This window comes from Athene cunicularia (assembly GCF_003259725.1).
Source record: "Athene cunicularia isolate RWA chromosome 8 unlocalized genomic scaffold, athCun1 chr8_part1, whole genome shotgun sequence".
Lineage (NCBI taxonomy): Eukaryota > Metazoa > Chordata > Aves > Strigiformes > Strigidae > Athene > Athene cunicularia.
Window position 1 is genome coordinate 10,812,679 of NW_020799109.1, and position 22,310 is coordinate 10,834,988.

The 22,310-nt window shown below is 38.2% G+C and overlaps 1 protein-coding gene across 1 annotated transcript in view; it reads left to right on the forward strand.

Moving 5' to 3' along the window:
• TESK2 (testis associated actin remodelling kinase 2) overlaps positions 1-22,310 on the forward strand; it is a 70,541-nt gene that overhangs the window by 11,704 nt on the left and 36,527 nt on the right. Inside the window, exons 2-3 of the mRNA XM_026853546.1 lie at positions 8,069-8,190; positions 16,406-16,454. Of these exons, the coding sequence (XP_026709347.1) occupies positions 8,069-8,190; positions 16,406-16,454 (171 nt within the window). The remainder of the gene's footprint in view (positions 1-8,068; positions 8,191-16,405; positions 16,455-22,310) is intronic.

Sequence of the window (22,310 nt, forward strand, 5' to 3'; positions counted from 1 at the left end):
TGCCTGGAGCTGCCACAGCTGCTGCCCTGATCTCGTGCTTGTCGCAGCCTGCGAGCGCATCAGGGCGGCTGTGTGGCCCTTCGCGTGGGGCGGCAGCAGCCGGCACTGCTCGGCATGGGTTGGGCCTTGTGTTTGATGGTCTTGTTGGATTAGGGGTTGAGGAGAGGACAGAGCTATGAAATATCCGCTGGAGTAATCGATACTGAGACAGCATTGCTTTGTTAACTAATCCGTAGCTGACAATATGTCTAACACTGAGGCACTAATGACTGCTTCTAACTTTCACATCAGCTGCCTGCAACTAAGTCCTGCAAATCCAATTCCTGTGCTTCCTATCCTTTACTCTCAATGATGAGACATGTAAGAAATTGCACAGTATATTTAATTGGCTACTTTTTTGTGAGAATGTAATTCTCAAGAGCAGCAGTTCCATGGAGGCTTAAATAAGAATCTACTTAGATCTTTTGGTTTTAGCTATAGCCTAAAAGTTATTAAATGTAGTAATTTATAAAAACTTAAGTATCCTTAAGTAAGCAAAATGTAGCTACTTCGTACTCCCTGCTCTCTTCTTATTTGTGGTTGTGGTCAAGTCTTAGTGCTTTAACTGTGATTATAGTTGCAATAGCTGTATGCCAGTGGGTTCTGTTCTGAAATATAAGACCGACTTCCTTACTCATGCACAGTAACATTTATTTGGAAAATTTATGAAGGAAATATAAGGAAATTATTTCTGCCCAAAATAAAACTTTCTCTCAAGGTTCCCATACAGATTTTGAAAAGAAACCCAACAAATGTGTTTGAATAGCAATGATGACATCATTGGTACTGGGGGGGACGACTGTGTGCTCAGTACCAAGCTGTCAATGTACTGTAAAAGACTGAAGGTGCAATTATATTTCAGGAAATCTCAGCCTGAAGTGCTTTTTGCTTCAAAAGCATCTGCAGATTATGTAAATACCATCATCTTTCATACAGGATAAACCCATTGTAACACAGGAAATATTTAACCATAAGTATTAAAAATAGGAAAATAAGGACATAGATACAGTGTCTGATAATGTATTATCTTTGGATGTTACAGTAGTCATTGGTAGATGTCAAACTTGCAGTTTCCCTGGCAGGCAGATAGCAATATCACCTCCATTTTATAGATACAGTTTAAGAGGGAATGAAAGTAAGTGGAGTAGCGTGCCCAGGGCTGTTAAATGAGCTGATGACAGCTTATGATGATAGCTAACATTAAAAATGAAGAATAAGCTTCCAGTTCTGTACTTCAATATTTCTTTTTCTTTCCTAACTATTAGACTCATGTATAAAGTACATAGTTGAGCTCTATACTGAGGTTGTCGTATAACAGTGGTCTTCTGCATTTTCTTCATGGGTTCATGTTCCTTCTTAATTGCAAAGGGAAATTTATATAGTTACATTCTGCTGAACTGGCTACATAATCAGTCAACTTCCCCACCTGGGATGTGTCTGTTTATATCTCATCTCTAACTGTGGAACAAATAGTCCTCTGATTAATTTGTGCTTTCTCTCAAAATAAGACTGTAGTCTCTTTTGCTTTTACGATTTGCTAGAGATCAAGTTAACAGCAGAGAGATACACACAGATTCCTATCAATAAATGGTTTGTTTAAAATAAATGAATGCTGTATTTTGGGCCATGGTTCTAGATTACAGTGGGCAATGAAGAAAAAATACAAAAGAAAAATTGAGGGTTTTTTGGCACACATAAATGGATTTACAAAGTATGAACGGTACTGCTGTCTCACTAATTATAAGTTCACTTTAGTTTGGCAAAAAAATAGAACTCATTTGACTGTAGGTGTGGAATATGCTGTAGTAATTGAACTTGTTACTTTGCTGAATTGGTGATGCTAGAAGTTACTAAAGTTATAGAAGTAGGATCTTTGACCAATACCAAGTGTTTGTACTAAAGGGAAAATGTTAAAGGCTCCACCTTTTTCTTTGAATTTCTCAAAACTGGTTTTAGTAATAGAATTTAGTGGAGTCACAGTTAACTTTCACGCTTTTAAAACGTTTTGGGTTTTGTTTTGTGCCTAGTTTCTGTACATCTTCTGAACCTGTGCTAAAGCTCTTCTAACACATGCTGACTAGTTTTGTTTGGCAAAGTTTTGTTACACTTGGCAGGCTTCTTTCTCGCTGCTAGAGGTTAGAGTATAGTGACATTATATACGACTACTCTGAAAACAACCACAACCCAATCTGACTGCCTAGCATCAACATAACAGCTTATTATTATCTGGACTGATGTATTTCTTTAAGCTTCTATTTGTCACTGCAAATTTTCCTAGTGACATGAGATTTTTGACTTGGTACAGGCATCACTACTATAAACATGCGTATCTGACTGTGAGTACATTTTAATGTTTAGAAAAACATTTGAGAATCCAGTTTTACAAACAGCATGATCTGAGCTGAAAAACAGGTTTGTCGTCTTAAAGGGAGCTTTCGTCAATCAAACGTAGAGTTTAGGCATTTTTTTAATACATTAATCCTCGAGGCACAAATATATGTTCATATGAGTGTGGTGACTCTGAGACTTGAATACAATGCAGCTGACCCTAACTTTTTTTTAAAGGTTCCTTTTGCTGTCACAGCAAGGAAGTAGGCTGTTTTTGGAGAGGTCTTGTATCAGAGCCAGATGCTGGTCTGCTTCAGAACTGTTGCTCTGTCATTTTGTAGGGAGTCCTATGGTGCAGTCTTTACTCTTCAATAATAATAATTTTTATAATCTCATGTATCTCACTAGCTTTATTGTGGACTCAGTAAGCAAAGTTATACTATATAGGATAGTTAGTGCAAATGGCCTAGAATGGTGACTAACGTCTTCATCTCTTGTCATCACAAGAGAAAATACTCACAAATCAGTTGAAGGCACAGACTGTTACAAAGAGTGATAGAAGATGGTATAGATAAGTGAAAAGCTATTTAACCTTTGCTGTATATGTCACCAACTTGAAGGCTGCAGACTGAATGTGGAGGCAACATTTGAACTGGTGAGTGTAAGGTTGGTGAGCCAGTATAAGTAAAAATATATGCAACGTTTTTGTGGCTAATACAGTGAGCTCAGGAACAGGAAGCAAACTCAGGGGAGGTCACATATTTAGACTAGAGAGGGCTGCTTTTAAAATCGTGCTTTGGACACATGTCAGGAAAGCTGAAGGTGAAATGGCCAGATAAAGACTGAGGTGTGTAAAAGAATAAAGAATTGCTGTAGGTGCTAGAGGCAGTGGGACAAAAACATTTTATGTAGTAGGCTGTATAAGTAAAGATCTGTAAATGTAATTAAGCAGTGAGGCTGGATACCTGCAGAGGGGAAGGTAAGGAAAAGCTGGAAAGCAATTAAATGCAGTTTTGGAAGAGAATAGTGACAAAATACTTCTAGCTGTCATATGATGATGATTTGGAATATAATGAAAATGCAGTGAAAAACTAGGGACAAAGATGAGCGCTGTATTGGCAGACTTACAACATCAGTATTAGGAAATGCTCTTCAGATGCTTATTCCAAGGCCACCTGGAAAGGTACGGTTACTACAGTTCAAAAAGATCTTGTGAGAGATGATTATCAAGCTAGATTTCAGCTATTGCTTAAATGTCCCTCCCCTTCAGTCTAGGCAAAAGTGTAAGTCATATAAATATTTGGATTTTCAGAAAGCCCTGACATATCTATGTGACTTAATAATTATCTAAATTATATTTAGGGTTTTTTTAATAATAAAGAACTTTGTAGCTAAGCAGCAAGATGAAAATGAAAACCATTAGTTTTTGCAGGATATTTCTCGTGTGAACTCGGTACAGCATTTGTATGGTGATTAGTTCTTTTGAATGTGAGCCCTGCCTGATCACTATTATGATATTTCCTTCAAATATTACGAGATATTTCTGTACCTGGATCTATGGCTTTCTCTGCTTTTCACTTTCTTCTAAAGTTCTAGGATCAGAACACGGTTTGGAGACATGGTGAGAGGCAGGCCATGCAGCTAGCCATATCCAGGTCAAAGTACTTACAAAGTACTTTGATCCTAGAAGAATCAGAGTGCAAAGGGACAGTTTAACTGCCTGACAGCAATAAAACAGGGAAGCAATATCTAGTTACTGTGACCTCGGAGATGGAGACACATAGGTAAGCAGAATGAGAAGTCAGAAGCGTGTGCAAAGCAGCATGGGAAAGCAGCTGTAGGATTGTCAGAATATTTCTAAGCGGAGACATGATCATCCAGACATCGCTGAAAGGTTACTTGCTCTGATATGCAAGGAACCCTAATTAATAATAATGTCAACAGCTTTGAAAGCTTTGCAGCAATCTGCAAGTTGCATCAGTGTAAGGTTTGAATTGCATGAGTGAATCCCTGTTTGTGTTGAGTATACAGGCATATGCCTGAGGCAAACTGCCTTGTAAACAAATATTAAATTGGATCAGCAACATTTCCAAAATATTTACTAGTTTTCCTTGGGATCGGTCAGGTGATTGAAACGTCATTTCCATGCTTTCATTGCACATAGGGGGCCTGAAAGGATATTAAAGATTAAACAGTTTGGCAGGGTTTTGGCAAGGGATGCCAAAATAGACCCAAATTTTGTCTAGAGCGTGACTGACAGGTAAATAGGCATAGAGGCTAGTTTAACTGATAGCCCCTATGTAGATGATCCGGAGTTTGACCAAGACCTTAAAGATAGGACCTGTCTGTTCCCTACTGGCAGTCCATTCTTGTCTCGGAAATACTGTTTGCCAGCAGTGCTTCAGAGGAGAGAGCACAATTAACCTTATGTATATTCCAAGTGATTAGCATTGTGTTCCATAATATATAAACTGGTATTTGAGTTTATGCATAGTATTGGGTATTGTCCTCTTAAGCAGATGTCCCCTCCTTCCAGTTCTTTTTCCTCCTTGCTTAAAGGGTAGCTAGCAAGAGAGGAAGAGTTCCTGTTTTCAAACCTCTCCTGTGGTTTGATTAGGTAATTTGCAGTTCTGTTAGATTTGGCAGGAATACATCAACATCAGAACAGTATATGAAAGTTCAAATGAAATCACTGCTGTTACCTTACAGTGTCCCTTTAAGTGAAACAAAGTGTAGCACAGTGTTGAGTGCTGTTTAGAAAGCACTTACATGGACAGAATATGCTATATATGCTAGAAATCTGAGCTATTTCAAAGCATGGGGAAAATTATGTTATAAACCAAACACCCCCACCCCCACCCCAGAAACTTGTTCAGTCTATCAAGACTGAAAAGACTGCAGAATATCCTTCTGAGATGGAGGATGAAAAATTTTGTCCTTGCAAAAGTGGCTCCATTTTCTCTGGATGTGGAGTTAGTACTGTGGACAATCAGCCCTTTGAGAAGCAGTTGCTAACAACTTCCCCTTGTGTTGACCTGAAAATCCAGGAAGCATGTAGGACACAGTGCCCCCAAAAGTTATCCACCCTCTTTTCTGAGGTTTCCCTAGCTCAAGAAGAGTGGTCAAACAAGGAAAAGGCAAAGAACAAGGAAGAAGGTCCTATGATAGATTCTACTTTACCTCAGAGTTGAGGGAAAAGGACTTAAATTTCGGCACAGAAGTGAGTGAATTATAGAAATGGGCAGGAAATTAAGAGGTGGCTAGCAGAGTTAATGAGAAGGCAAATACTGTTTAAGACCACACTCCATCCAAGTTCCTGCTCACCTTCTACCTCTATTCATTCCATGTTGGCAGACTGTGAAGCTTCTAGGTTAGTGGAAAGCTGATTTCTGAGGAGGTTCTGTTGCAAGCATCTCTCTGACTGTAAGAGTTAAGTTCCTTCAAATTTTTTCCCATTCCCTGCAAACCCAAAATTACTCCACCACAACACCCAAGGCTCCTAACCCTTCTCCCAGAGGAATTGTGCTGATTTAGCTGCTGTGTATAGATTCAAAGTTCTTAAATTGTCCTTTTTTTCTTAATTTAAACTTGCATTGTTGCAACAAATCTTCCTTTCTTAAGTCTATGAAAGCATTTTAAAAATTTTTTGTTCCTCAGCCAAAGCATTACTGCTAATTAAACTAATATATAACTAAAATGTATGTTTTAAAAGTCTGTATATAGACATTGATCTGTCCAGTTTAGCTTGCTCATTCAAATTGGCTGTGTATGCAAATACTACGTAAAATTAAAAATTAATGAAAGTGCACAATAGACACAAGAAACCTGACAAGTAACAATAAACCTCATCAACTTAACATGTAATCATCCCACTTAAAACCAATAAGCATGCCAAACAGGCAAGACAGGTTGTATGCAAGAGGACTCTAGATTATCATGTTATAATGCACAAAAGCTGTAGTTTGACCAGTTTTATTTTAAAGCCAGTATTGCCACTGAAAGGAGGAGTCCCATGCTTATGAACTTGCTGTTGGTTTCTGCTCTCAGTGCTGGTTTCTATATCCTTCTCCACCTTCTTTCTGTGATCCTTCTTGCGCTGGAATTACTGGGTGACTGTGGGTGAGGCATCTGATGAGCTTGTGTGCATGGGCAGGGTAGGAAGCAGGAGAAAAAGCATCTGTGGTCTATTTTTCTATTCACTCTGTCCCTCGATGTTTACCACACTTAACTGCGATTTTTCCAGTGCTATCCTATACTTCAAACTAGGATGGGAATAGGCAACTCAAAAGCATTAAGCCAGGCACACATCTGAAACAGGACAGTTTCCTCCTAGTACATCCCTGTGCTGCATTCATGGTGCTCTGTGTCTAGGTGAGAGTGTTTAGCCGAAGTACGTGCCCTGTTCTTGAAGATACGGCGTGCAAATACAGCTTGAAAATGGGTATCACTTTCTACCTTGGACCTACCACTGAGCCTTGCCTCCAAAAAGCACACTCAGATTTCTCCTTGCATCTGCTTGTCATGAGTTCAGCTGTTCTTTCTGTAACTTACACATCACAGCTAAAGAAGCCTTTTATTGGAAAAGATGAGCAGTCTTCTAGAATAAAAGGAAGCAGGCTACCATTGTTTAAAATACAGGTAGTTTGTATGTACCTACATCACAATGTGGATTTCTGTTTTAAACTAGAAGACTGATGAAAATCTTAAATTCTTGCATCGCAGACTTTTCTAAACTTTTTCTAATCTCTATAAACATGAATAAATTTGCCATGGTGGTAATTCAGTGCTTTGAGAAGTACACATTTTCTTTCTGAGGTGCAGGTACTGATGTAGGAAGAAAATGGGACACAATTCCCATGAATACTACTGATACGCATGTGGGAAAGCTCAACTGCGAGGAAATGTTAAGGCTTTTCAAGACTTGAACTATTGTGGCAACTTTCTGATAGTAGCACACATCTATGTAACATTGGTCTGTTTGATGACAAATCGGCTCGTTTGAGAGTATCAACTTAGAAATAGCCAGAGTCATGCATTTCTGACTGGGGAAGGTACCTGAACTGTGAGCTGGTTCTGTCTAGTTCCTAGAGAAATCCTCTTTTTCATGCTGACCCTTTGCAGACACGACTAACATTCTAGACTAGGTGGTATCATGTCCAGGAATGTCTCTGGTTTGCAGCAGGCATTGGTATGAATGCTTTCTGTCCACTGAATGTATAAGCTAGTTTGTGGTCTTAATTCAGAAATAAACACTGAATACCTCTGAAATCTGCCCTGTAGTTGTAACCAACAGGTCCTTTCATAACATGTTCTATGGAGCAATGACACCAATCACTGCAGTGGGAAAAGAGGAGGGATATGGGTGGAACAAAGGTGAATTTCATAGGTCTTGCAGTAGGAAACCTTCCCTGAGGTTTTCCCAGTGAAAGACACAAATAAGTGTCTTTCTTCACTTGTACGAAGAAGCTGATAATTTTTTTTTTCAACTTCTCAAGCTTTTTGTCATCACAAGAGAAGAGCAAAATACCTTTTCACATTTGGATAGTATGCCTATAGAAAGTCATCTGTGTGATAAAGACTACAGAAATCAGAGTATAGATCCAATGGTTTGTCATGAAGGATCTCTAAGTTGTACTACAACATTACTGTTCTTTCAGTCTTGCATTTCATATCCTTACCATTTGTTGCTTTCATCCTATAGGTAAGGCACAGAACTTCAGACCAGGTAATGGCTTTGAAGATGAACACACTGAACAGCAACAGAGCAAACATGCTGAAAGAGGTTCAACTCATGAATAGACTCTCACATCCAAACATCTTAAGGTATAGTGGCTTTTTTCTGAATCTTAGAGATAGGTTGTCTTTCATAGAGCTTTCTTATTTCCAGCATTTATCATAGCTTTATTTGTTGTAAATATGTTGGGGTCAGCTTTTACTTTAATGGAAGAAGGGGAGGAGGAAGAAAAGACTTCCACTTCCTTTTCTTCAGAACCCTTAGATAAGCAGCATATGATTCTGGGGTGTGATACAGATGCTTTTTCAGTAAGGTTTGTGGAAAGAATAACTGCATAGGATTGACATTATCAGAATCATTAAGTCAGTACACTTCATCAATTTCTTTATCAGCTTTGTGTAGTTTGTAAATCTTATTTTAAAAAACATCTAGCTTTAAAATTCCGTTCAAAATAAAGTATTTAATTTGTGCTGGGGTGAGGGAAAGCTAGGAAGGGGATAGTTTGACAGGCAAAAAGCATTCAGTTGCAGATTAATGTAACACTGCCCCCACCTTGAATGGAGTTACACAGGTGTTGCTGAGAACAAAAGTTATTGTGCTCAGTTCTGAGTAATTGCTGAAATTTAAATATCTGACAATGTCTCAGAGATCATATTGATGATATACCTGTCCCCTCTGGCCTTAGACTCTATGAATAATTTGAAGTCAGTGGTGTTGCACAGATGGTCCTGAAGGAAGAACAATAATGTATTGATTTATGCATGAAGCAGAAAAGAAATTCCATTTGGTCTCCCAGTTATTATACAGGACTGATAGAGAAATCTTTTTTCTGTGTGCTCAGCTAAGCAGTTATGACTGAATACCTAAGAAATAAATGACTGAAAAAGAAATGGTTTATCTTTGCGGAATTTGTTTTAAAGAAGAAACTACATTTGCTTTATGAATTGCTTCGTTTGAGGCTTCTTCAGAGTTGGTTCTCTGGTAAAAAATATTGCGTTTTTCTTATGTATTAGGTAAGTACCCTTGCTGCAAGGAGCAAGGACATTCCTACAGAAAATGCAAATGAGAAAACTAGTTTTAGGTTTTTTTTAATTGAATGATGCAGAGTGAAAATGATTATTTTTATTTGTAGGACATTAACTTGGTGGTTTTGTGTGTTAGGTATGTGCCATTTTATTTTTGCTTTAAAAATCACTTACTGCAGTGTTTCCAGTCCTTTTATATCTGGGAGAAGATTTCTGCCCTTTTTAAAATGTTACCTGCCTATGTGTCTATATATATCTGTGTATATGTATACACACACATGCATACAAACGTTTGTATTTATGTTTCAGAAACCTATAATGATTGGTGCTTCTTCTAGTGTTGTAAAAATTAGTTTAGGATCTATTTCCCACTTCAGAAATACATTAAAAATAATATATGGTAATAATTTGCTTTTATAGTAAAGTGGTGAGAGGTGAAAACAAGGTGTTGTCAAGTAAGAGCAGCTGGAGTAGTATTGCTAAGAGGCCATTAGGAAAATGTCAGCAACATGTTCCTGCTGAAACATTTTCTGGGATTATTTTTGGAAATTTTAAACTTGTATTAGTATTTAAAGGGAATGATCCACTTCCAAGAAGCCTTAATGTGTAACTTCCCCTTTCCAGGGGCTATGAGCTACCTCAGTTTGCTGTTAAATGTTATTTTCTTAAATCTGTCTGAAGTTCTTCCTCTATTACAGAGTAATCTGTTTTGTCACTAGCATCAAGTTTATTGGTTGGTCACTGGATCTCCTCCACATGCCTTGAAGGGGTACTCTGATTTTACGTAATATATAGATCTGAGCTGCTTCATATTCTGTAAGATCTAGGACTACCTACTTTTAACTTAAACTGTAAACAAGTTACTTTCCTTAGTGCTGATCTGTTGTTTGCCAGTAAGGATACCAGTGGATTCTTAGGCTGAAATGCTAAGATCATGTTGTGCAGTGGTTAATTGTAGCAGGTAGAGGGCTGCAAGGTGCTCTGATATCAAATGGCTTGTAAAATTATGAAACTGGATGTATATTGTCTTTACAGCATCCAAAAATCTGCTCTTAACCTATTTCAACATGTGCAGTTCAGTCAGTTATGTTTTAAAAAGTGAATGTCAGATTCAGAAATGATGCTTTTATTTTAGTATGTTAAAATCTTTCTTAACCTGGGTATGTAGTTATGTTTTTAAATTTTTTGATGTTTTGGTACCTAAAATTTGTAATTGAATCAATGTTTTTATCCTAGAACTTTTCCCTGGTTTATATGAAGTAAGTGCTATGGAAGAGAGATCTCTTCCTAGTAGTGTGTTTGATAGCCAAAGATCATTATTATCCTTTGAGTGAATAAAAAACCCCATCCCTTTGCCAGTGCTCTAAAACACATAGCAACTTTTTACAAGCTATCAATTCCGATGTGTGCACAGTTAACTTCAAGATGTTACTGCAAAGATTCTGTATTTTTGTCATTGATTGCACTGATGTGAGCAATAAATACTGCTGACTATTTAAAACTGCTTTTGCTTCTGCGCTGTCCATACCAACTTATTTTCACCATTCCAGATACCTTTTAAGGTTTTTATCCTAGCTTGTAATCACCGTTCTGGAGTGTGAGTTTGTCAGTAGTTTCTGACTTTCTTCTGTTTCTTAACTTGGCAGAGATTACCTGGGGGCAAGTCTGTGTTTTTTCCTTAGTGACACTTTTGTACTATTTTAGGAGACGGAGTTGTGTTCTAATACTTGGTGAAGTATCAATCTGGTTATTTAGGCTGTAAAAATAACTTGTATTTCTGGGCACAGAGTGAGAGGCTAACTTGAAATATCCCCGCTCATTTCAGTATTTTTATGCTGAAATTCTGCTCTTGGCCAGCTATGTGGATCCGTCTTGATCAGAAGACTGATGTAAGTGAAGAGTTTAGTTTTCTAAGAGCTTACTTACCAAGTCCTCAGTAAGTATACTATCCCCGTGGTAGCATCATGAAGATTCTAGTGGTCAAATATATACATATATTTTTAAAAATTTCTAATATATTTTCCATCAAGAAAATTAGAAACTTCCCTCTATTAGAGGGATTACTTTGGCAAAAATGGAGCCTCTTTGTCAGTCTGTTAAAGATATTTTGGAATAGAAGGCTTCAGCTCTTGCATCTTGCATAAAGGAGCTTTAGAGGTTTTCTATTTGTCTCCCTCCTTCTTGCTTCCTGTTTCAGTTATCAGGTGTGATTCCAGAGGCAGAGTTAACTGTTATATAGTAATTTTTTGTTCAGTCACTGTCTGGTGATTGTAAGAAACGATGTATGAAAGAGCTGTTTTTTTTTTTTGTTTTGCCTTTTTTCCCAGGGACCAGCTTGGGGATATTTTGGAGTCGATAGGGTGCAAGCAGACTAATGGTGTTCATGGAATGTTCTGCTCTGTTTCTACCATCAAACTCATCTCCTCTTTCTACCTCACTGCTCCATGCAAGCTAAACATGAAGAACTAAAATGCTTTCCTGCCTCTGATCTACATTTCTTGCCCTGGGTGTGGGATGTGCTGGCTTTATCACATCTTCTCTCAAAACAGATGGTGAGAACAGGAATGGAAAAGTGAGCTGATGGTCTGTTTTGCACCACATGATGTTTACTATAGCCACTTTAGTATATGCTGGCTGATACACAGCAAGAATGTAATAGCTGGGGTTAGAGCACACAGAGGTTTGGAGCATTTCTTCACTTTTCTTACTAGCTTGTGTCCCATTTAAAGCTCAGTGCTGTTGAAGGCTTGGGTTAGATCTGGTACCAGTGTTATGAAAGGTCTGGTGTTTGCCTGTAAACGTCTTTTACTGCTTTGCTGCTTCTCTGTATGCTGATCTGTTGTTGTAAGTCTAGAGTTTCCACCCAAATCAAAATAAGAAAATAGGGCTGGAAAGGACTTAGAAAATCTATGTCTTTGTGTCCTAGGCTGGGAGCCTTAGAACTGCAGGCTGAGAGCCCCAATACCTTTTCATTCTGGTAATGTCTTACAGGTGTGTTTTTCTCATTTTCACAGATGTGTGCTAACACAGATCCTGCATCTCCTGTGCTGTCTGTTAAATTGGTATATCTTCAATTTTGAGATAGAATTTCAGTCTTTAATATCACTACTGTTTCCATGAAAAAGTATTTCTTTATTTGATCTGTACCTTGGGGACTTCATTTAAAACATTCTGTACACAGAAAGCCTTAGCTCATGTCTTAAGTGCTCTCATGGGAGTGCTTGGAGGTATTGCTGTGTGTTTGGCAGTGAGTGTGCAGGCAGATTGACTCATTGATTAAATCCATCTTCTTGTGTGCGCACACACACACAAATAAGCAAGCAGTGCGCGTACTGCATGAACTTTTTTCAAGGAGAATTTTATTTCATCTCCTTTCAGACAAATCTAGCACCTTGGGAACACAGTACTGGGGTTTTTTGTGTGTGGTTTTCTCCTTTCAAACCTTCCTTTTTGTGACATTACTTGTGAATGACTTTGTTACAACAGGCAGAAAGATTACTTTTGTCTTTTAACATCCTTTGTCCTGTATTGAACAGTGCTTTAACAGAGGAGAAATACTTTTGCTTCTCTCTGTGTAATGTGGTTATCAAAAAGTAGTATTTTAGAAATGCTGTGCACAAGACAGCTGTATGTGTTGTATATAATATGAAAATATAGAATAAATGTGTCTTGCATCTATGTTTGAATTCAAAATGCAAGTGTAGAAAACTTAAAATACGTTTTTAATCTAGCATGGTACCTAAAACATTAAGAAGGGTCTTGATGCAGACTTAATATTCTTACTCACCCTTTTCCTTCTTCAACAGTCAGTGCAATGAAATAATATGTGTCTTTTGACCTTGTTTCCCTTTGTGTTACTGCGCTCACATGAGAGACTTTTGCATTGTGTTTTGTTTGTTTCTTATGTTTAATGTTATCATCAAACTGCTGAATTTTCTCATACAAGCAGTTGATTTCAGAGGGCACTAAGTCATTATGTTCAACTGTAGCTGCCGAGGCTTATTCACAGAACTGTCGCAGTGAAGTTCCTTTAATGGGAAGCATGTGTTCAATGTCTAGATGTCTGCAGTGGCAGTGTATAATCTGGATATTAGTTTTGCTTGATTTATCAAGGAGGCAAAGATTGCGGTCTGAGGCTACAGTTCTTAGTCTTGCCTTTTCTGTCCAGAATTTTCTCCCTTGCAGTCAGGCAGACCTGAAAGCAGTTTGGGTAACTGCTGTAACAGACTAGGAAATATCCAGAGTACCTTCTCTTGCTCTTGCATAGCAGGTATTCCAGATTGATTGAGGAATAACCTGGTTTATGGCAAGACACCTCAACATCTGAACATCACTGACATTTGTTAGAAAGCATTTTGTGGTGGAAATGTGCTGCACTGTATTTAGTAGGGAGGACTCAAATAGCATCGTTCATATTTGCAGCTTCTGGAGAAATTTTTCCAACTACTAGTTAGGATTTTGGAAGTGCTTCAGTTTTTCTGATAAGGCCAGATCACTGTCTTGAAAACTAACTTCCTTAAATCTGCAAACAGTCTCCTGTTTTGTGGCTGACTGGCTCATTGAAGCTTCTTCCAACTAGAAATGCTTATAGGAAGTGTAACCTTTGGCCGACAAGACATTCTGCAGAAGTTCACCTACAAGCACTTTTTGGCTCTGGAGACAGTGCGTCTAGCCAACAGGAATAATCTCAGCTGTACTGCACCAGCATGTCAGCTTCCTATCCACAAAATTTGGAATCTCATCTGGGGCAATCTCAGAAATTGAAATTTTATGTTAAATCTTGCTTGGTAATTGTATTTCCTGGTAGCAGTTGTATGTATTATCTTTTAGTGAAAAATCTTTCCAGTGCTGTTTTGCAGCAGTACTTGGCTTAGCCAAGAGGCTTATTATTGCTTGATACAGCAGCTAAGAAGAAGTTTTCCAGGAATTTGGATCACTAGAGGTCTGTTCTTTCAATCTATTTTCCAGAGCCTGAAAACTGAGATTCTTGACACAGTTTAAATGGTTTCAGTATGTTGCTTGTAAACTCATTAATTCTGTCTTTATCAGTATATCTGGTTTCTCTTTTCCTGGGTAATAAATTCTAAATATGTAGGGTTTATAAATGTATTTTCATGCCCAGCTTTTTTCCATGAGATCATGATATTGAGCTTTGTTTTTAATTTCTCATTTAACGTTTTACATTTTAATGTATGTCTGTTTCCCAGTAGAAGCCCTAAATGTCTAAGAATTTTTGAACTCTTACTCTTCGTAACTTGAGCCAGTGTGTCTTTTCTGCTTTAAGTGTAGGTTGACAAAGGTAATCAATATGTTTCCATTAAGACTTCCCTTGACTAAAAACAGGTTGGCAGAAAAAGTTAAGTTCTACCAGTCTCTGGGTGACAGGGATGCTTTTCTTTTCTGGTAAAGATGAGACAAGAAATTTAATTTTGCCAGAATTCTGATGAATTCTTAATTGAATTAATATTTTTAGAATTAAGCCAAATACAATGAATTCCTAATTTGACAGTAACATAATACACCTTGACAAAGGAAGAGTTAATACATAGATGAAAATGTTATTTTTAATTACTTAGCCTCAGTTTTTGTTGAATGAAAATAATGCAGTACTGGGTTAACCTGGCGTCATTAGCATGTCAAAAGCTGTCTAATAGTGGAACTTGGATTTTTCAAAAAATCTTGGATTTTTCTTCCATTTTTTGCTTGTGAATAAAGCTATTAACACCATACTGGATGATGGTTTTGTAGACTTTCAGAATGCATTAAGAAGAAACAGATTTCTGCTCTGGAGAAGTCTGGATTTCTTAGTCTCAGGAAGCTTAACTTGCTTACAAAATGGTTCATATGCAATCATTGTATGGAGTGAAACTCAGAAACAACAATGCTTTGAGTAGATGGTATACCTAAAAGAATTCGTTCTTTTCCCTTGAATACCAGGTCATGCCCTATTGTTCTTCATTGAACAAGAGAAATCAGATTTTCACTGTCTCTCAAATTAAAATTTGCGTATTTAATTTAGAGAATATTATTTGGGGGGAGATGTTCAAGTACAAGTCCTGCTGCTTCTTTGGTTATAAAAACAGATTTCCACAGCTCAGCTTATGCAAAGGATCTTACCTATATTATTTTTCTTTGCTTGTAATTTACCAGTCAGCTGTTAGACAAGAGAACAGTGAGAATCATTCATTTCTTCAAAAGCAGCTTAACTGAACTAGTACTACATGTGTCTTGCATCATTTTGTTCTTAAATTTGGACGTGTTTGAGAATACAAAAGGTCTTTTTCTTTCAAATTGTTCTCCACAGGATTCCTCTGTCACATTTAATGAAATAAGACATTTCTAGCCCTAGCTTGTGAAATGGAAATTTCTGAACATTGTGGACATAACAGTGTGTTTTTACTTGTTAAGGCCAAAATCTAAATGATAAAACTGAAAATTAGTTAATCTAAAAATAACCAATTCATTAACTATGCAGGGAAGGCTCTAAAGTGCATACAGTTTAAGTTTAAATGAAACTTTCTTATGGGAGAAGTTTACCATTAATTTTCTTTTTGTCACTTTTAAGTTCAGCTTGTATGGTGGTAAAAATGAGCTTTCAGTTATTCCTCGTATGTTAAATGTATGGCACATTCTCTAGGTTTTCCAGAAAAATTAAGGGTGACAGACATTACTATTCACAGCAGGAGTCTGAACCTTGTGCAGTGTAGGTAACTTTTGTGGGATGTGTGTATACTGGGTACTATCGAAATTTGCTTTGAACCAAGTGTTGGAAATAGGGGGTTGAGGAGGGGAAGTATACTGCACGTATGTGCCCTCATACTCCTGAGTGGTTAGGAATGGAATAGGAAGTAACATATTTATGCTTAAGCAGCAAGATGCGGGGGGAAGTAATTTTCTATTTATGCAGACCAGCAGTGAATTACTTGGCTTAAACTTCCTTAAAACAGAATTCTGATACTGTTCCTTTCTGAATAAATCATTATATGCTGGTCTTTGCTTATAGTCAAACTAGTAACTTTCCGTCTTGAGTTTGAGCTCTCTCCTGTGCTCTCTTGGAACTGCTAATTCAAATTATATTGTAGTGTAGACACGTGATTTTGTTTTGTGCTAAGATGTTTAAATAATCAACCTTGAGGTATACAGTATCTGTGACACTGCATTTTTTCTTTTTCCTTCTTTCTTGGCATATCCGGTGGTACTTATTATCTTAGTTTCTTCAAAGAAAAAAAAGAGGGGGGGAAGAAAGCCCAAACCACTTTTCTTTTCTTGTTTCTTGTAGGTTTATGGGTGTCTGTGTGCATCAAGGACAGCTGCACGCACTTACTGAGGTAAGACTCTTTCATAATATACATACTCAATATGGAACAGTTCTTGGGCCAGATTCTGTAATTGCTGCTCACCTTGAGTGATAATTTCTTTTACGGTGACTGGTGAATTAATCATATGCTACTTGCTACACAGTGGGAAGATTGCAGAATCAGGCCTCAGAACTGTACTTCACTCATAGCCCTTGTATGCTTTTCTCATCAGACATGCTTATTAGGATGAAAAAAAAAAAGTAGTAAGAACATAAAATCTCACTGATAATACTCTAAATGAGAGATGTGGATTACCCTTAAAATGCTGCTAAATATTATTTTTTGGGGTTGACACTGCATTGTATTTAAGTCTTATTTATGCTCCAGTTGTGTGTACATTTCACAGGTGAATCAAGGATGTTTCAGATGTGTGTTACTAGTGTATTGGGTCCTTGCCACTTTCTTATATGGAATAACATCAAGATTACAGCTTAATCTGGGTCCTACAAGGAGGAATTATTCCATTGGCAATATACCCTGGCCAAAACCTAGGTATCAAATGAGAAACTGAAGTTTCTGTCCATGTGAGTCTTTCCACCAGTTTTTACTGGGTTGTATGTTTAAACCCCCTGTAAAACTGCTCAGGAAAAACAAGCCGGGAGTATTCTCTTGTTAGGAATAGCGTTGCCTGTTTTGAGTCAAAATCAATAAAATGTTTGTCCTGCTGTTTTATTTTGAGTACAGATTGAGGGGAAACTCATGTTTTGTAAAGTTAAATGTTGCTTCTGTTTTGTAGGAGCTGCTCAATTGAAAGATTAACCCTTTCCCACCCCTCAAAGACAAATATGTTGTTAGCAATTAAAACAGGTTCCTGGCATGCTTGCCAAGAGCTACTGTAAAATGAGAAGACTGGATAGCTGTGTGCCAGTTAAAGGGATATGTGTGGCCACAACTTTCATATGCAACTCCAAGGCAAAGATGCACATATGTGGGCAGTGAATTTCTTTATGTTTTGGGGTGACAGTTCTGCAATTCTCGTTCTACTACTGGAGTGATGCACACTAGTTCACAGTGACCATATTTCTAGTGTAAGTGCAAAGATAAAGACACTTTCAGAAATTTCAAGATACAGCACGTGTGAGGGGTCCTTTGATACAAGGGGCAGTTTATTTGATCTTTTTTTTCTCCCTATGCTCAGGAGAGGAAATGTTTCTAAGATTTGGCATTAGATGGCTGATAAAGCCCTTCAGACAGGCGTTGCTAATATTATTGCCAATTTCTTTTGGACCTCTGATCAGTTAAAACAGGGGAGGTTACAGGCCCTTCCACTCACTAAGCATGTCCTAGAAGACATGGAGCTTCATAACACTTCATTGTACTAAATCTTGGCGGATCTTGCTCAGTGTGGGGTTTTTTGGTTTGGTTTTGTTGTGTTTTTTTTTTCCCATTTGTTTGTTTGTTTTTTCCCCCTTTCATCCTAGTTGCTTTTAATGTCCTTCCCCACCCAGAAAGCCAAGAAAATGAAACCAGCACAGGATGCTTCCTCATGGAGAGCTAACTTTGTAGCTGCTTGCTTTTTTCAGCTATTTTTGAGTTCTTGGCAAGCAAATAAATCTAAGAAAGACTTCAAAGAATAACTTTTTATAGTTATAATTCAGAATAACAGAAGAGATTCCTGAAACATCTTGAGACCAAAGAGGAAAAGTTTTAGACTGAAGAAGGTTGCCGCAAAATTTTAAGAAACAGAATAGCTTTAGTGACATAAAACTATATGTAGTGGTCACTGTTTTTCTTATGGGGACAAAGGTGGACATTTAATGCCTTCAGTAGGAAAAAACACAACTGAAGGCCATCATAAATTGATGTTACAGGGAATCCACGTGCAATTTTGTCCAATATAGTAGTTGTTCTTTGGTTTTACAGAGCTTTTAAAAGTTAAGAGTTGCGTTATGTTCCAAGTGGTGGAATTAGTTGTGTGTTCTGGCAACAGCAGTGGCATTTTTAATCTTGAAGTGTGTGTAGAGTAATAGTTGAGTTCTAAAGACTTTTGGAGGTTAGAGAAGGGGGCTGAAATGGCTAGCTGAAGGAATTATTGGTAAGACGGACATGGTGAGACACCAGTTCAAATATAGCCTAGGAGAATAAAATCAGCCACTGTCTTGTGCCTTTTTCAGCTTGTGGTTCAAAAGGTGGTCTCCTAGCTTCCAGTACCTGATGCTACTAGCACTCAGAGAACTTCTGCCAGGGTTTCATTTCTTTAGAGATGAAACTATTGATCCAGAGGTGTCTGAGTCACTGCAAGGAGAATCCTCTCTCGCACTAGCCTGTGCTGGACCTGTCTGTAAAGAACTTAATTAACCCTTCTTGTGTTTTGAGAGAACAGCTGATGATATGCATAAGTAAGAGGGGTACATGTCACTTAGAGCTTATGTCTGAGGATGAGATGGGAAATCGTGTTTTATTTGTTTGTGTTTGTTTCCATGACACAAGAAGTTTAGAACTTGTGGCAAATGTTTGGTGAATGGATTTAGACGACATGTGCTTAATAGCCTCCTGTACCATTAACAAGCAGGGCAACAACCACAAACCGTTTTAGAAGAGCCTTGAGGATTTTAGAAGCCTGTTAACGGCTTACATTAGTAATATACAGCATTTTGTTATTGGAAGGCAGAGTCTGAATTGTTACAGATTTCTTGCATGTTTAAACATATGGGAGGTTAAACACAGTGGATCATGCAGAACAGGTTTCTTGCTTGAGGAAGGTGTTGATCTTATGTAGGCCTTGGGTTTTTCCCTTTTGGCAGCATTTTACTTTTTTTTTTTCATTGTCCTCTCAAGTGGCTTTTGTTTTTAAAACTGTTGGGCAAGGAGCAGTTTCTGTTTGTTTTGGTTTGTTTTTTTTCAAAATAAGAATGGAATTGTTTAATTATAGCCTGCACTAGACCAAGACTTTGAATCCACAGTCTTATCAGTTCTGAAAATCCAATATTATTTTTGAAGTTCTACTCAAGCCAGATGCTACGGCATATGCCTCTTCTGAAGTACTTCAGTATTTCTCCTTAGAGTCACAGAATGGTTTAGGCTGACAGGAACCTCTATCCTTGCAAGCACATAGTTAAGAAACATTTAAGGAAAGTGAAGTAGATGCTTTAATAGGTGCACCACTCAGTTGAGCTGGCAGACATTAGACTGCCTCACTAACTTTGAGCTGGCACATATTTGCTATGCTCATTTTCTGTAAAACCAGGAACTGGGTATTCCTTTTTCAGTATTCAGCTCTAATCTGTAGCTAGTGGTTTGTTTCTGCAGCTACAAGAATCTGCAGGGCTTCCTGCTGTACTTGCATGCCTCTCCAACCTAACTGCAGCATCTCCTCAAGTCTCTCTGTGTTTTCCGGCCATCTTCCTGATCTGATGACTCTCTATTCGCTTGCATTTCTTAATTTCCTGGCACGCAGTGTCCTCAGACTTGGAGAAACTTGCGTAGTAGTACAGGCTCTGGTGTCAGCATGAGATGTTGCTGAGCATTCAGAGACCAGATCTGAGCTGCTGCCAGGAGGTTAGCAGGCAGCATACACTTCAGGGGACATGAAGCTGTGAGCCAGTTAGTGAGGAGCAGCCATGGCTTAGTAACAATAGTGTACGATCTTATCCCAGGCACATCTACCATGGAATGGATTCATGAGCAAGCATCCATTTTGGATGGGAGGCAAACATTTATTTGTGTGTTGCAGGTTCTGTAGGCCTATGCTATTAAACTGAAGCAGATAACAACATACGGTCTAGCACATGAAAGCCACTTAATACCTTTTTGCACATCTTAAATTATTTGTTGAACTTTGTTAAGCAGGTTTATCTTAATTTCTGAGAGAGAGGTCAGGGTAAAGTAGATGTATATATATGCACAGAATGAGTCATACAGCTTGATAATTCCTTCTTGGAGGAAATTAAAACCCTGACAGCTTTGTGTACAGAAGATGAGGAAGGGAGAGTTATATGTTGATTGGGATATCTTGAAATTGCAGTGCTTCACAAACAATAACTAATTGTTACAGCAGAAGTTTTATGGCTGTTAATTCATACTGGATGACAGTAAAAAAGTGCACAAATGCTCTGCTGCCACGATCTGAAGCTGTAGCTCTACTTGTTCAGTCCAGGATCTGACACATATTGGAGTTTTCTCAGGCAGGGCGCAGGGCCGTGACAGTGTGGTAGGAACGCCTGATCTGTGCTGGAGGGGTGGACAGTACTGTTTCAGCCAGCAGCTGGATCTGCTCTGCCTGACGTGCCTCTCCTGCCATCTTTCAGTCTTTCTTCTTGCCGGTGTGCTGCCTAGTCAATCCTTCTGATTCCGTCCCAAGTATCTGGTATGCTATTAGATGTTTTGTGGGTCTAAAAGTATATCTGGGCATCTTGGTTTTAAGGTGCTGTATATGTGGCATTGGAACAATGCTGAGATAGCTGTAAGGGTCGAGCCAGCCTTTCTGTGCACCTGGCTCCTCCAGTGCATCCTATTCCATGAGTTCTCCTTATCTGCCTCACATACTGCACCTTACAGCTGCTGGGTGCAGGGCTGCATGAAAGTGCCTTAAGTCTAAAGCATTTCCTGGGTGCTCAGAGTGGTTTTGTCTGCAGTAATGCATGCTGGCAATGTAGAGTATGGACAACAGAGTTTAATGCAGACCCACAGGGCAAAAAGTGCTGTAAGAAAAATCTTAACTGCTACTTTAATTTTTTAAAGAGAATCCACAGAATTCTTTGAACTTTGCATATTTTCAGTTCAATTAATTTTTTTTATAGCTGTGTCATGAACCCCAGGAAAAAATTTACTATGGAAATCCTCCCAGACATGTTAATTTTTATCTGGGCAAGGTAATTGCTATTAGACTATTTTTACATGTTGCACTGTAATAGCTTATTGAATTTGACACTGCTGTTTTTACCATCAACCACAACTCATTGTTTTGACAAATAATACTGTGATGTAGCAGTTTGGAAAAGACTTTTTTTCCCTCTTCCTTGCAGTGTCTCCCTCTTGTACTCCTAAAGCTCATCTTAATGAAAGAGCCAGTAGCTTTTGGAGAGAGGTGTTTTTCAATAAGTTCCTCTGTGGTAACTGGAAACTTTCCTTCTCTGCTTTTCTTCCCAACAGCAATAATCTATGAATGCAATTAGTGGAGTTTCAGGCCTTTGGAGACCTTCTTTTTTTTTAGGTGGTTGTTTAGTTTTGGAGATCGCACTGATTGGGAAGAAAAAAATATGAAAAGCTTAAAATTCTCAGAATTGTTATATTTGGGGTGAATTATCCTTTTACAAAGATGGAGAAATAAATTCAAGTGAGAAGGTCCTTCTGATTATACAGCTTTCACAAGCAGAATCTATCATTTAAAAATATTTAATTTTCCTTTCTTTTTTCCTCCCCTCAGTTCTTAGGCACCTTTCTTTGGGAGAGTCTTTGACCCTGGAATGGAGAAAACCAGACAGACATCACTTAAGTCTCCTCTTCTAAACCTTTATGCTTCAGCAAAAATTGTAGGCATACACTGGCTTCCAGATGGCAATTGCACACTGAGTTTTAAAAAGCCCTGGAACATCATTCCTTCCCTGCTTCTTCCTCCCCCCATCTTCTGTAACACTTGCTAAATTCTACTGTTATTACACCAGTGTGGTTCATATTGTTTGAATAACTTTACTCATGTAGCACTGCAAATATTTAACTTGGCTTTGGTGACCACAGTAGGCTGTCAGCCCCAGAGAACTTAGTGTCTTCAGAGCTGTAGTTCCTATTATCAGTCATTCTGCAAATATTCCACACAGTGAAGGAATTGTTCCCAGTTTAGGTATTACCTGTTTACAAGCTCATGTTTATTTCCTGGATAAGATGGCT